This window comes from Tetrao urogallus (assembly GCF_951394365.1).
Source record: "Tetrao urogallus genome assembly, chromosome: 1".
Lineage (NCBI taxonomy): Eukaryota > Metazoa > Chordata > Aves > Galliformes > Phasianidae > Tetrao > Tetrao urogallus.
Window position 1 is genome coordinate 8,618,028 of NC_136813.1, and position 13,203 is coordinate 8,631,230.

The following is a 13,203-nucleotide window of genomic DNA, read 5'->3' on the forward strand; positions in this document are numbered from 1 at the left end:
CTGCTGACCTTCTTAACTGCAAGAAAACATTGCTGGTTCATGTTTAAGCTAGTGTGAACTAAGACTCTAGGGTCCTCCTCTCAATTCCTTTCCAGTAGATCAGGTACTCGTATCTGGGCTTAATCCTCACCAAGGGAAGGACTTCAGATTTTTCCTTGATATTCGTAAAGGTTCCTGTCACCATTTTTTTCTAGCCTGTCAAGTTCCCTCCAGTGGCAAGGCAATCATTCAGCATATTAACCACTCTTCCCAGTTTTGCAAGGTTACTGATCCTTGAGGCAGATCACTGCAGGCTGGCCTCCAACTGGACTGCTGCTCACAATTTTTCTAGATAGTTTTCAGTTTACCTCCACAGCCATTCATCTATTCTATACATCACTGATGTCTCCAAGGATCAGCATCAAAAGACATGTGAAATATACTATTGCCTGTTTTACATACCTCAATCTCTGATCACCTATTCCTTTTTATTTCATAGAATCATAGAATATCCTGAGATGTAAAGTACCCAGAAGGATCATCAAGAGCAGTTCTTCTCTCCATTCACGATCACCCAAAATCCAAACACTGTATCTGAAAACCTTGTCCAAATGCTCCTTGAGCTCCAGCAGCTTGGAGCTGTGCACACTGCCCTAGGCAGCCTGTTCCTTGCCCACCCCCCTCTGATCATGAACTATTGCTTTTTGCAGAACCCAACCTGATCCCCCCCCGACACAGCTTCATTTGTAATATGTAACATTTCATCTTTAAAACACCTCACAGCTAACACTGCTTCAAGATTCTTATTACAGTCAGCTCATGCACACACATAAACTGACATCTATTTGTTCTGTACAGTGAAAGTCCAGCACAAGCTGAAGTGCTCTCTTGAATTGGAAATCAAGAAAATATTTATGTGGGCGTTGGTCAAATAAGGGCATATCAAAATGCTTAAACAATGTATGATGTCCTTTCTGCAGTTGTGAATAAAAAAAATCAGTAAAACTGCTTTTAAAATGTGTTTTGGCAAGTTATGTTTGGCTTTTCCCTTCTCCTTCTAATCTGGAAAGCCTAAGACAGAAGCCAGTGACTATTAACTGTACTGAAGCAAAAGCTGCATTCACTTCCTTGTTTATCTCTTATTTCTCAACAGAATGACAAAGAGGAAATTGTTAAGATTAGACAGTCCTGACATAATAATAAGTAAAAACCAAAATACATAATTCTCACCATTTATTTTCCTTAAAAAATGTTTTCCAAACAGGAAAATCAATAACTTGTAATAAGACAGGACACTGGACATTATCAAACAGAATGTCACACATTTTTCAGTCGTTCTTTCTTCACTTTGAAGAGCAGTAATGAACCTCATTTGATACACTCTTTGATTAAAATGCCACAGTACACAAATTAACTGTGGCAGATAGGTGTAATTACGTGAAGCTATGTTAATCTTATTCTAACCCCAAGCTATCTGTATCTTCAAGAAGTGAAAGCTCTCACAGGTAGGAACGTCTCTGCTAATCGGGTTGTTCGCTTGCATTTGGCCATCCTCCAAGAAACCTGAAGACCAAAGGAATTCCGCTAAATTTAATAGAGCTGTGCATAGTTACACCCCTGGAGAAAACAATGTTCTTAGCATGGAAAATTGGTAGGTTTTCACAGAGTTGCTAATTGCAAGTGGGAAAGTTTATAATATATATCTTCACTCTATTTTTTGCATGCATTTCACGTTCTGAGCAATGAGAATGGTATTTTGGGCATAGAACTTCTGGAAAATAGATTTCTCTATAGCTTGACAGAAAACAGATTTAAATTTTTTCTTCCTTTTTTTTTTTTAAATGCTAATCATAGTAGAAACACAAATTATCATGTTGGGAATTAGGAACACTCCCTGGAGCAGTAACTGAATTACCATTACCATTGGTTATAGCTCTGGTATTTATGTCTATGCTGAAAAAAATATATAGATGTACTTTTAATTAATAACTTAATAATGTATTAATGTTGAACTCAGTACTAGATTAACATATAGTTGAAATATATTTTTTAAGTTTTATAGAATGAATGCAGTTCTATACTTTCCTCTATGCCTTGCTTTTATACGAAGTGAGGGAACTGATTACTGTGAGCTCACAGTGGTAAGGCTTTACACAATGCTTTATATTGATATAAAAATTTGCTGGCATTTATGAGCAATGGAAAATCTAAGCATATGAAAGTACAACATATAGGAAGTGAAAATTATCTTGTCAGCATCTGTGTTTCCAGCTTCCTGTACCCAGATATCGCTGGTACCTATTACCAGTCAAGAATCCTATCCAGAACAAGAATGAGGTCACATCTTATTGAAACAACAGTAATTCTAAACACTACTGAAATATTTTAAAATATTCTTTTATACCTTGAGGTGTTAGGAGAGGAGTTAAGTCAAAAGCAAACTATCAAGAAAATACAAACTTAATTCCTTAAAGTTTCTAGTTCTTCTGTACATCTCTACCTTTGTCCATAAGAAATGTGAAGAGATGTTAATTATTTTAATAACAGTTCTGTCATGGAAGGTGTGATGGATACATAAGAACTACACTGCAGAATATCCATTAAAAGAAAAAAGGAAAAGGAAAGGCAGGTCCAAGTACCCCCACGTGACTGTGCACATAAAGCACATGAGAAGCTCCTGTACAGTTGCACTCACCTACAGGCTGAGCAGTGCAGGAGATACTGCTCTCAAACTGATGCAACAGAGCAAACACCAACTTCTGCCTGGTGCTGTATCAGGTGGCCTTCATTATTCCCAAAGTTACTAAGATCTATGCCACAGCTGGAAGAGCAAAGAAAAACCTCATCTTGTCCAGTTTCAAGAGCTATAAAGATGTTTGCAGAATTTGTTCAAATAAAGGTAAACTGCTTCAAAGGAGGTTTACACTTTTTGAAATAGCCGTTATATGATTGTAATATGGAGTTTGCAGATAATCTAACAGGGACTGTAAACACTGCTAAGTCCCTGATCTGCTTTCATGTCTATGACAGCCTGCCAGGGGGAACCAGCTATGCTGCCAACCCCTGCTCCGTCAGCCTATCCTTGCTCCAGACTCAAGAGAAATGCTTGCACAGATCAAGGGAAACATACAAAAGACAGCAAAGTTGGAAAAGAAACAGAACTGGAAGAAAAACAGAACTGCACACAACAACCTATTTTCCCTCCCACACCGGGGGGAAAAAAAGGTTTTTAAACCCTGTCAACTGACAAGAACATGTGAACTTCATAATCTCAGTAAAATCGAAAGCTGTAGCTTGTCTGGTTTCATATAAAACTGATATAAACATTCCTAAAATGATTCATCCTGGCATTACAAAATGAAGAGGAGTGATGACAAACACAGGCATGCTATATAAAGGTAGCCAAGAAGTAGTAGCTAGACTTCAGACTGACTCACAGGAGGTGAACTCTGTAACACTGGGCTACCCCCCTTTCAACAAATGAATCCCATATGAAGCAAATTTCAAAGGAAAAAAAGGTTTATCTGTGGAGTCTGTCCTTTAAACACACCTCTGCCTCAGAAGCGAGGAAAAGCTCAAAAAAGGCTCTGTTTATTTTTCTGCTTAGTTACTTTACAAATCAGATTTTGTCTAAGAGCTTTCCCTGTTGGAGAGCTACACAGCTATCCTAATTTTACTGGCATACAACAGCATGTCTCTGACTGTGGGAAAATTCTAACCATGGAACATAATTTAAGTATAAGGAGTGTCTGGATGATCAAGGCAAGACCACCGTGTCTTCAATACTACTTCAGCCAGAGCCCTCCCATTGCACATCTGACTCTTTGCAAGCAGCCCAGCTGCAGAAACATATCCCAAGCACTTTTCCCTTTCACTTTCCATTCCTTTACACTACTCACTGCCCAACTCGAAACACCTGCAGTCTAGCTAGTGGGAAAAAAACACACCAAAATATTGTGGGATGCTTGGGATGCATCACTGGCCAGCTGCAGCAGCAAGAGGGATCATTCTGGTCATCTGAGGTCTAACGTTGTCTGTAACAAACCACAAATCCACACCCACTAAATCCTGTGGGTCCACAACTGAGTATTTGCTACTTCATTCCCTGCAGTTTTCAGTTGTGAAACTACTCTCAGTATTCAAAACAACATTTTTTTTTCCTTTTTCTAGACTCAACCTATGAGCATTTGTTCCTTGATGTCACTCTTGCACCAGGGAAAACCACAGATTTTTAGCATAATATGTGTCTTAAGACTGTAAACAGACCAGCAATTGAAAATGTGAAACACTTCTTAATTTTAACTGTCCCTGTTTTTGAATAGGTGAAAAGGTGCTCAGCCTTCGTGGCTGCAGAAAGTGAGAAGAGGCTGTGGAAATTCAAACACAGACACTGGAGAAGACTTGTCAGAGGCTTCAGATACTTAGCAGTTTTCATTAGTCATTTCAGAAAATGTTGTTTATATTAAGTAATTAATATTCAAAGACTGTTTTCTAGTCAGTCTATAGTAGTCTCACTCATAAAACGTCGCTAGTATAGATGCACTACTACTCCACACTTACACAGACTAGTGAGTTGTTTTTTTTTGTCTCTGTAGCTTAACCAATGCAGAAAACCTGCAGGCTACTCTTTCATTCCCAGCAGATACATTACATTTCTCAAAACATAAACTCTTAACATTCAGCCCATATTATGCATTTCAAGTTGCTACCTAATAGGAAAAACAAACCACAATTTTACAGGATGCTCAGGTTGCAAACGTTTGTCCTTGACAGAGCAAAAGGCAGCAGAACTGCATTTCAGCCCAGCATTGTTCTTTGAGTCCTCTGTGGGAATATAAACCTATGGTCAAGCAGCACTGCCTTGAGTTGACAGATGCATGGCCAAGGAAACCGAATGGCACATCAGGTTCCATCTCCATCATCCCTAAGCACTTACTTATTTTTAAGACAGCAAGAGAAAGTGCTCTGTTTTTTTAATACTTCCTTCATGTATTAATTGTATTAATGCTTAGAAGTTACACCTTTTTTTCCATCTTAAATTTTCTCCTTCACTTCCTAGGCTTTTCTCTAACCTAACCTAGAAACACTGCTTTTGATGGGAGAAAAAACTCTTCTCTGCCCAAGTCAGTGAAGATTTATTATATACTGTAAATTTATAATATCAGAAAAAAACATGTCTGAGTGTGACACCTTCTGTTCAAAGTATCTACATAAGGAGAACATAGGATTTAGTGAACCTGAATGTAACAACTTCTCTGATCCCTTTATCCAAAAGAAAAAGATCTGTGAGTTTAAATGAAAATGGAGGTTTACTTATGGTTTTTATGCAGACCCCAGAACTATCAAGCCCAATGCGAAACCAAACCAGATAAACACGTCTAAAGAAGCACTCTAAAGGCATCTGAAAGATTGAACTATTCTATTTTTGTTTTACTTAAATTCTTTGTTGAACAGCTGCTAGACTCTCCTTCTATGAAGAGCAGACATGCTCCAGGGATTTCTTCAGTTTGCCAGCAAGATACTTCATAATATCTGCATTTCCCTAAATGCTCTGTGAATCATCTTATAAAGCCAAATTTCATAACCATTTGCATGAGGTATTTAACAAAGCTTACTAGAATGTCATCATGCTAGAATGTTTTTATTGTATTTATCTTAGCTCTTCATGTCCTTACATCCTTTTCACTCTGGCAAACTTCCAACAAGTTCTCCATTTTTTTTTTATGAAGTATTTAAGATTTGTGCCCCTGGGCCTTTCCTGTAGTACTGTTTATTTCTCGGGTTTTTGTTACAGAGTACGTATTTCTACATCAGCTCCATAAACTGTCAGTGCCCTCACTGATGAACTTTGGATTATCCATGGATAGAGACAAACTTGTCTCTATCTAAAACTCTGGTTTTCTGTTATAATAGCAAATATGTTATTCATCGTGACATCGTTGTTTATACTTGTGTATTATTGGCTGAGACCTCCCTGACAAGGCATCAGGCCCCAAACTGTAGAAGCAGATCACAGCCATCACTTTGCAATCCTATCAGGCCTAAATCCGCTTAGTACCTGTATCAAAACAGGCTGTAAGGGAAAAAAGAAAAGTCAATCTAAAGAGGAAAAAATAACCAAAAACTTAAAACATGCAATAGCTTGGAGATACATAAGTAGAGTAAGATTATTCGTCCTGAACAAGTACACCTCCTTCAGCTAATTCTCCTATTTACTCTGAGATGATTAATGGATTTAGGAGTTTCTCTGCCTAGGGTTCACTAATTTTATTACTTTACAATTTTAATTTGGATATAAATCAAACTAGGTTTTCTTCCTCAATAACGTAGATTTAGATTTTATGCTGGAATCTGCACCTGGCAATGGGGTAACCCTGGATGTACCTGCAGACTGGGGACAAGAGGCTGAAAAGCCCCATGGAAAGGGATCTGGGCATTCTGGCCAACAGCAAGTTGACAGCACTGTGCCCTGGAACCAAAAGGGCCACCATGTCCTGGGGTGCATTGGGGCTAGCACTGCCACTGGGAGAGTGGAGAGATTGTCCCCTCTGCTCTGCACTGTGCAGCCTCACCTCCAGCACTGGGTGCTGGTCTGGGCACCACAATATAAAGACACAAAATAAGTGTCCAAAGGAGAGCTGCAAAGATGGTGAAGCATCTGGAGGGCAAAGTCTACGAAGAGCAGCTGAGGTCCGTGGTGTGCTCAGCTCAGAGCAGAGCAGGCTGAGGGGAGGCCTGATGGCGGCTGCAGCTCCTCACAGGGAGCGGAGGGCAGCGCTGAGCTCTGCTCTGTGTGACAGCGACAGGGAACGGCATGGAGCTGTGACAGGGGAGGGCGGCTGGGGGTGAGGGAAAGGGTCTGCAGCACAGGGCGGTGGGCATGGAACAGCCTGCCCAGGGCTTTCTGCAGAGCAGAAGCTTTAGCTTTCACTGAATCTCAGATGTCAGTCACACCAAAGTTTAGAAGAATTCAGTTCCTGGTCATGTCCTTACTTCATGGTCTGTCACAATCTGAGTTCTGTCTGAACTGATGTAATTGTTTTCTACCTTCTTTTGTCACAAGAAATCAACACTGATAAAACAAGATTCTTGTTATATGAGATGCTGGGAGTAGACACCAGAATCAATAGCTAAGCTGTCAAAATGCAGGCTTGTAAGAGTTTGTGGCTTGTGCTGACTTTGCAGCAGAGACCATATGAAAGTATCCAGCATGTCTTTTGACTCAACATCTACAAAACACAAAGCTATTTCAACGGGACTTACTGTCAGCCTTCCATGCCAATGCAAGAAGCAATTCCAAAAACATACAAGCGCATCACCTTATGTTCTAGAGACACATATATATTCCAAATGAGAATCTACTTGTTAAGTTACTTATTAGGAAAAAAAGAAAAAAAGGATGAATGCAGTTATAAATGGTTGGTATCACGTTTTTTTGCTACTGCAAATAAGCAGGAATGTGATTAAGTTTCTGGAAAGACGGGGATCTCAATTCAAAGTGGAAGGTCCAAGATGGGAGTGGAAAGAAAAGTAATGCTATTTAGGCAAGCCTTAGTTCTCTTCATACAGGGTATAATTAAGAGAAACCATAATGAAGTTAGAGAAATTGAACACTACATGTTCAAAAGAGAAGGGAGAATTTCCTGAAACTCATATTACAAAGGCTGCTCCAAAAGTAATGCCTCCTATTTATTTCCATGCAAACTACAACAGATTTGAAGAGCAAGAAAATGCTATTTCATAAAGCCAATTTTCAGCTACAAAACATTATTTCTCAACAGAGTCATCACGGTTAGTCCAACAAAGGATCACCAAAACACTGCACCTTTCCTGCGAGGAGGGGATGAGAGAACTGGGACTTCTCAGCCCTGGGGAAGAGGAGGCTCAGAGGGGTGTCATCCATGTCCATCAATATCTGCAGACAGGGTGCAAACTGGATGGAGCCAGGCTCTTGTCAGTGGTGCCCAGTGCCAGGACAAGAGGCAGTGGGCACAGGTTGGAACACTGGAGGTTCCTTCTGAACACCAGGAAGCACTTCTGTGCTGTGCGGCTGATGCAGCACTGGCACAGGCTGCCCCCAAAGGCTGTGGGATCTCCTCCTTGGAGATCTTCCAGAGCCACCTGGACATGGCCCTGGCCAACCCTGCTCTGGGTGTCCCTACTGGAGTGGGGGTTGGAACAGATGGACCCAGAGGCCCCTTCCAACCACTCTGTGATTCTGTCACATAAAGTTTTGACAGCAGAACCAAGTCATTTGGTAGAAAGGAAGCCAGATTGGCAGCTCTGAGGTCAGAGTAACATGAGTTTTGCTCCTCCAAATTCCTGTGTGCATTCTGCACCAATTACTTCTGCTCATTCCTTCCACCATCACAGGGAGGAATGCTTTCAGTTGACAAAAGGGAAAAGAAAACAAACACCACTGCACACATTTCTGAACAATGCCCACATCTTTATGTTCACTCAGTTAAAATTCATAGCTCCCTCTGGCTCCGACTGAAATACATGGGAGCTTTACAAGAATACAATAAGAGTGGGCTCAGGCCCTTTCGTGCGGTCTCCCAGAGATTTCCTCCACCCTGGCATTATGTAAGAGAGTGAGCTAAACTGTAAATATGACATAACCTCTAAAAGGGAAGGGACTAGTAAAACATCAGCATGACTCCTTCAGGCCAAATCACCCCTTCCTTTCTGTTTCTACTTAGTGTTGGCTGAGTGAAGTGGTAAGCCTGAACTACTCATTTCTCTTTTGAGCACCGAACAGCACAACGGTGCTAGGGAGAAAGTTGCAACCTTCCTCCACACCTGCTGCAGGCAACGCTGCATTGCAATTCAGCACCCAAAAGCTTTCATTAGGGCTTTTAGCCCCATGTTCCTGTACTAGCCAAGAAGAGTAATCCTGGGACTACCATCACTGAAAAAAAGGAGCAGTAGTAGTTTTCCAGCTTGCTAGGTAAAAACAAGTAGGTCAGATGAAAGCAGACAAAAAAACACCCAGCGAAGACACTGCATACATACTCTATAAGCACAATCCCATGTCTGGAATCGTATTAGATCAGAAAATGCTTTCTGTGCAGTACTGCAGCCCAAGACATGTTCTATGACCTAAAAAGACATGGAAATGACTGTCCCCTGCTTACACTGGGCAAGAAGACTCGCACTCGCAAACCCAGACATTTAAAATCCTCATGATGCTGTAAAACAGACATTTTTTTCTCTAGCATAGCTGAGGATCTGCACATCTGTAGCAATAAAAAAAAAATGAAAGTTAGAAACCTAGTAGTAAATTCCTATCTCAAAATTTCTTATCTTAAAATAATTAAAATACACATACAATCTTCCAACAGTTATGCTGAAGGATATCATTGTACTTTAAAGTGTAAAGCATTCAGCATGAATAGAAATTGCCAGGTCTGGTATTATATATATGCATTATATATATGCGTGTGTGTGTGATACATTGTGGAAATGGAGTGGAACTGGCCAGTTCTAACGTTACACATCTAATATACGTGTAAAAATTACACCACCTGCAATTTATCAAGTCGAATTGTGTATTTAACTGAAATGAAAGGTACAAAAACTGAATATAAATTACTTATTTATATTCAATAAGACACTCAGAACGAGATGCTTTTCATAGCTCCTAAATTTAGAAGCTTTCATTCAAAAATCATTTTTTTTAATAACAAGCAATATTACAGTATGCCATTTTAAACTACAGATGAAATCCTCAACTCATGCAAAGAATCCAACTTTAATAAAACACCCTATTTAACCCATGATCTAATCACATTGTTCCATATCAGCAGTCTTTTTTTTTCTGAAAAATAACTCTGAAAAACAAGTAAGAAGTTTTGCCAGAGAAAGACTGCTGAACAAGGTCTAACATTTTTTGATGACATTAGTTCTATCAGTGCCACACAAACCAGTGTCCTAATACAAGCAGAGTATACCTTTGAGAGCTTTGTATTTTCCAAACTGTGTAACTATTATTAATGATGAAAATATTACTATTATTTTAAATTCCATTGAGTTGAACAGACTGAAAATAAGAACAAGATATTTTGAGATTAACATTTATACAAGGGACATCTGCTAATACACAACAGGTGTAACTTATTTAAGGTTATTTAATAAATATATCTATGCTACTGTCAAATGAACATAAAGAGCAATCTGTGGATTATGCTGAGTGTTTCAAATTCATCTTCTGATTGCTGAATCAATCATAAATATAAATAAATATGAACTAAGTAATCCTGCACAAAAATCTAGCTACCATTCCATCAGTACTGCAGTGTATATCATTTTTAGCACTACATATCTTGCTACGTTTAGGTGCTCTAGAGAGTGCCTTAAAATGGCTTACTGGAGCTAGTAACAGATAAATAACACACGGCTTCGCTTTCTACTGTTAATGCAGCTAGCCAAAAGCACTTTGCAAATGTTAGGCTTTGCAAATGCCAATATTGCTTCATCAAGCTATACAGAGGCAGCTTTCTCTAGGAGATTTTGCTGTACAAGGTGTACAACAAAAAGTTTATTTGAGTGGAAAGCGCTGTGGATTGAACTGTGACAGTATTAGCTTGCCTGCCTGGCACTCAGATACATCAAAACAAAACCACAAAAAAAACACAAAGAACTGGAAGTGGACAGGACCTATTTCAGTGTATATTGCCGCTGAAAGGAAAACTCTGCCACTAATATTCCAACCTAGACTCTGCTGCAGCATCTCTAAGGACTCTGTATTCCTCACTCCTCAAGAACTTTGGGTATATTAATGTACCATTTCATCTTATTCCAATCCATCTCCTTCGGACCCAAACCGCATTCTAGATAAATTGAGCTGAGGAAGTAATAATCCCAGTGTTCTACAACTTCACTCATAGAATCATAGAATCATAGAATCACAAGGTTGGAAACGACCTGCAAGATCATCCAGTCCAACCACCCTCCTATTCCTATTAGTTCCACAAGTACTAAACCATCTCTCGTAGCTCCTCATCCAGACGCCGCCTGAACACTGCCAGGGACGGTGACTCCACCACCTCCCTGGGCAGCCATTCCCGTGCCTGACTATTCTCTGAACGAAAAAGTTTTTCCTTATATCTGATCTAAACCTCCTCTGGTACAACTTGTGGCCGTTTCCTCGGGTCCTGTTTGTTGCCTGGGATTAGAGGCCAAACCCCTCCTCATCACAACCTCATCATTCCCCCTTCAGGAAGTTATAGCATGCAATGAGGCCTCCCCTGAGCCTCCTCCTGTCCAGACTAAACAATCACAATTCCCTCAGCTGCTCCTCATAAGATTTGAGCTCCAGACTCCTCACCAGTTTCATTGCCCTTCTTTGAACACGCTCCAGGGCCTCAATGTCTTTCTTGTAGTGAGGGGCCCAAAACTGAACACAGTACTCGAGGTGTGGCCTCACCAGTGCTGAGTACAGGGGGACGATCACCTCCCTGCTCCTGCTGGCCACACTGTTTCTAATGCAGGCCAGGATGCTGTTGGCCCTCTTGGCCACCTGGGCACACTGTCGGCTCATGTTCAGCCAAGCATCAACCAACACCCCCAGGTCCCTTTCCTCTTCACACTCATCCAGCCACTCATCCCCAAGCCTGTAGCACTGCTGGGGCTGTTGTGACCAAAGTGCAGGACCCGGCACTTGGCGTTATTGAACCTCATCCCATTCACCTCTTTTTCTTCTGGAGTCTCAACAACAGTTCTCAGCACATCCACACCAGTCTTCTTCCCCTATGGCTCACCTTATGGCATTCAGGAACAGCCTGTTCTTGTGCCTTTAAGGAGTGTCCAGTCCTTCTAGAAACCTTTACCCTTAAGGAGCAACTCCCAAGGGACCCCTGCAACAAGCATCCTGAACAGGTCAGATTCCACCCTCAGGAAGTTCAAGATAGCAGATTTGCTTCTGACGTCTCCAAGAATAAAGAATTCTACAGTTTCATGGTCGCTCTGCCCAAGACAGTCCACAGCCTTCACATCTCCCACCAGTCCTTTCTGTTAGTGAAGAGCAGGTCTAGCATGGCACCACCCTGGTAGGCTCTCGTACTGTCTGCATACCTTTCATACACTCTAGAAACCCCTTGGACTTCTTCCCTTGCACTGTATTATATTTCCAACACATAGCAGGGAAGTTGAAGTCTCCCATGAGAACAAGTGCTGGCGATTGCACAACTTCTGCAAGCTGCTCACAGAATTCTGGTCCTTCTCTTCATCCTGCTTAGGCAGTCTGTAACAGACGCCCACCAAGATGTCACCCCTGTAGACCCACACCCTTACTCATATATGACTAAGTCACTGATGTATCTCTTACAATAATAAAGCAGAAGACTACTTTAGAAACATTTTAGAAAAAACTATTGAGGGAAACTATTTTAAAAACAAAACAATAAACCAAACCCTGATGCTTTTCTAACTCTGTTTGGAGAAGGTTGTTGAAGAATCTCTGTTCGTTTTGATTAACAGCAAAAAATCCAACAAAAATTCATCTGAGTTCATGTTCATTGTGTATTAATGTCTACAAACAGATGGTAAAACTTCACTTATGAAATAGAATGACTAAATACCACATGGATTCTATTTATTTATTATGTTTTTCACTTACGGAAGAATTTGAAAAAAGTTCCCCTTATTATTTTCTCAACAGTGGGGAAAATTGAATATATATTGAGTACTATCATACATAATAATCATGCCATTTCATATTCATTGGTATCCTCATTAATCAAAAATAAGCTCTCCTGAAGGACTTTCCACTTTGAAGGCAATAAAGACCATTTGTTTACCAAATACAAATAAATGGGAATGTACAGAAAAAAGCTCTTATTTCTTACCATTGTAAGGGTGAATGGATGGCTTTCCAGTCCAGACACTCTCGGACAGTGTAGAATAACATACTGAAAATCAAAAAGAAAAAAATAAAAGAAAGAAAATATATGTCCAAAACATTCAGTGATGGATTAGTACACAGAAAGGGAAAGTCATCCCTACAGAAGATGCTACATGAACAACAGTGACTTGTTTTAGGGGCACGTCAACTGACCTGACCAGGCCTTGCTCGGAAGTCATCTTTGATCATCCTTACTTCGAGGACATTGGAGGGATGGCTTATCACTGATGTTATTGTGACTGGCTTGTTGCTGCGGATGTAGCGGTACAGTCTTTCTACACAGTACAAGCACAGAGGTCCAGAAATCCAAAACCAAGTCT

The 13,203-nt window shown here is 40.4% G+C and overlaps 1 protein-coding gene across 1 annotated transcript in view; it reads right to left on the reverse strand.

Annotated features, from left to right (window-relative positions):
• The window catches only part of NOX4 (NADPH oxidase 4), a gene marked incomplete at both ends in the record, with an annotated part of 103,278 nt that overhangs the window by 60,626 nt on the left and 29,449 nt on the right, over window positions 1-13,203 (reverse strand). Inside the window, 2 exons of the mRNA XM_079549175.1 lie at window positions 12,828-12,890; window positions 13,037-13,201. Coding sequence (XP_079405301.1) covers window positions 12,828-12,890; window positions 13,037-13,201 — 228 coding nt within the window. The remainder of the gene's footprint in view (window positions 1-12,827; window positions 12,891-13,036; window positions 13,202-13,203) is intronic.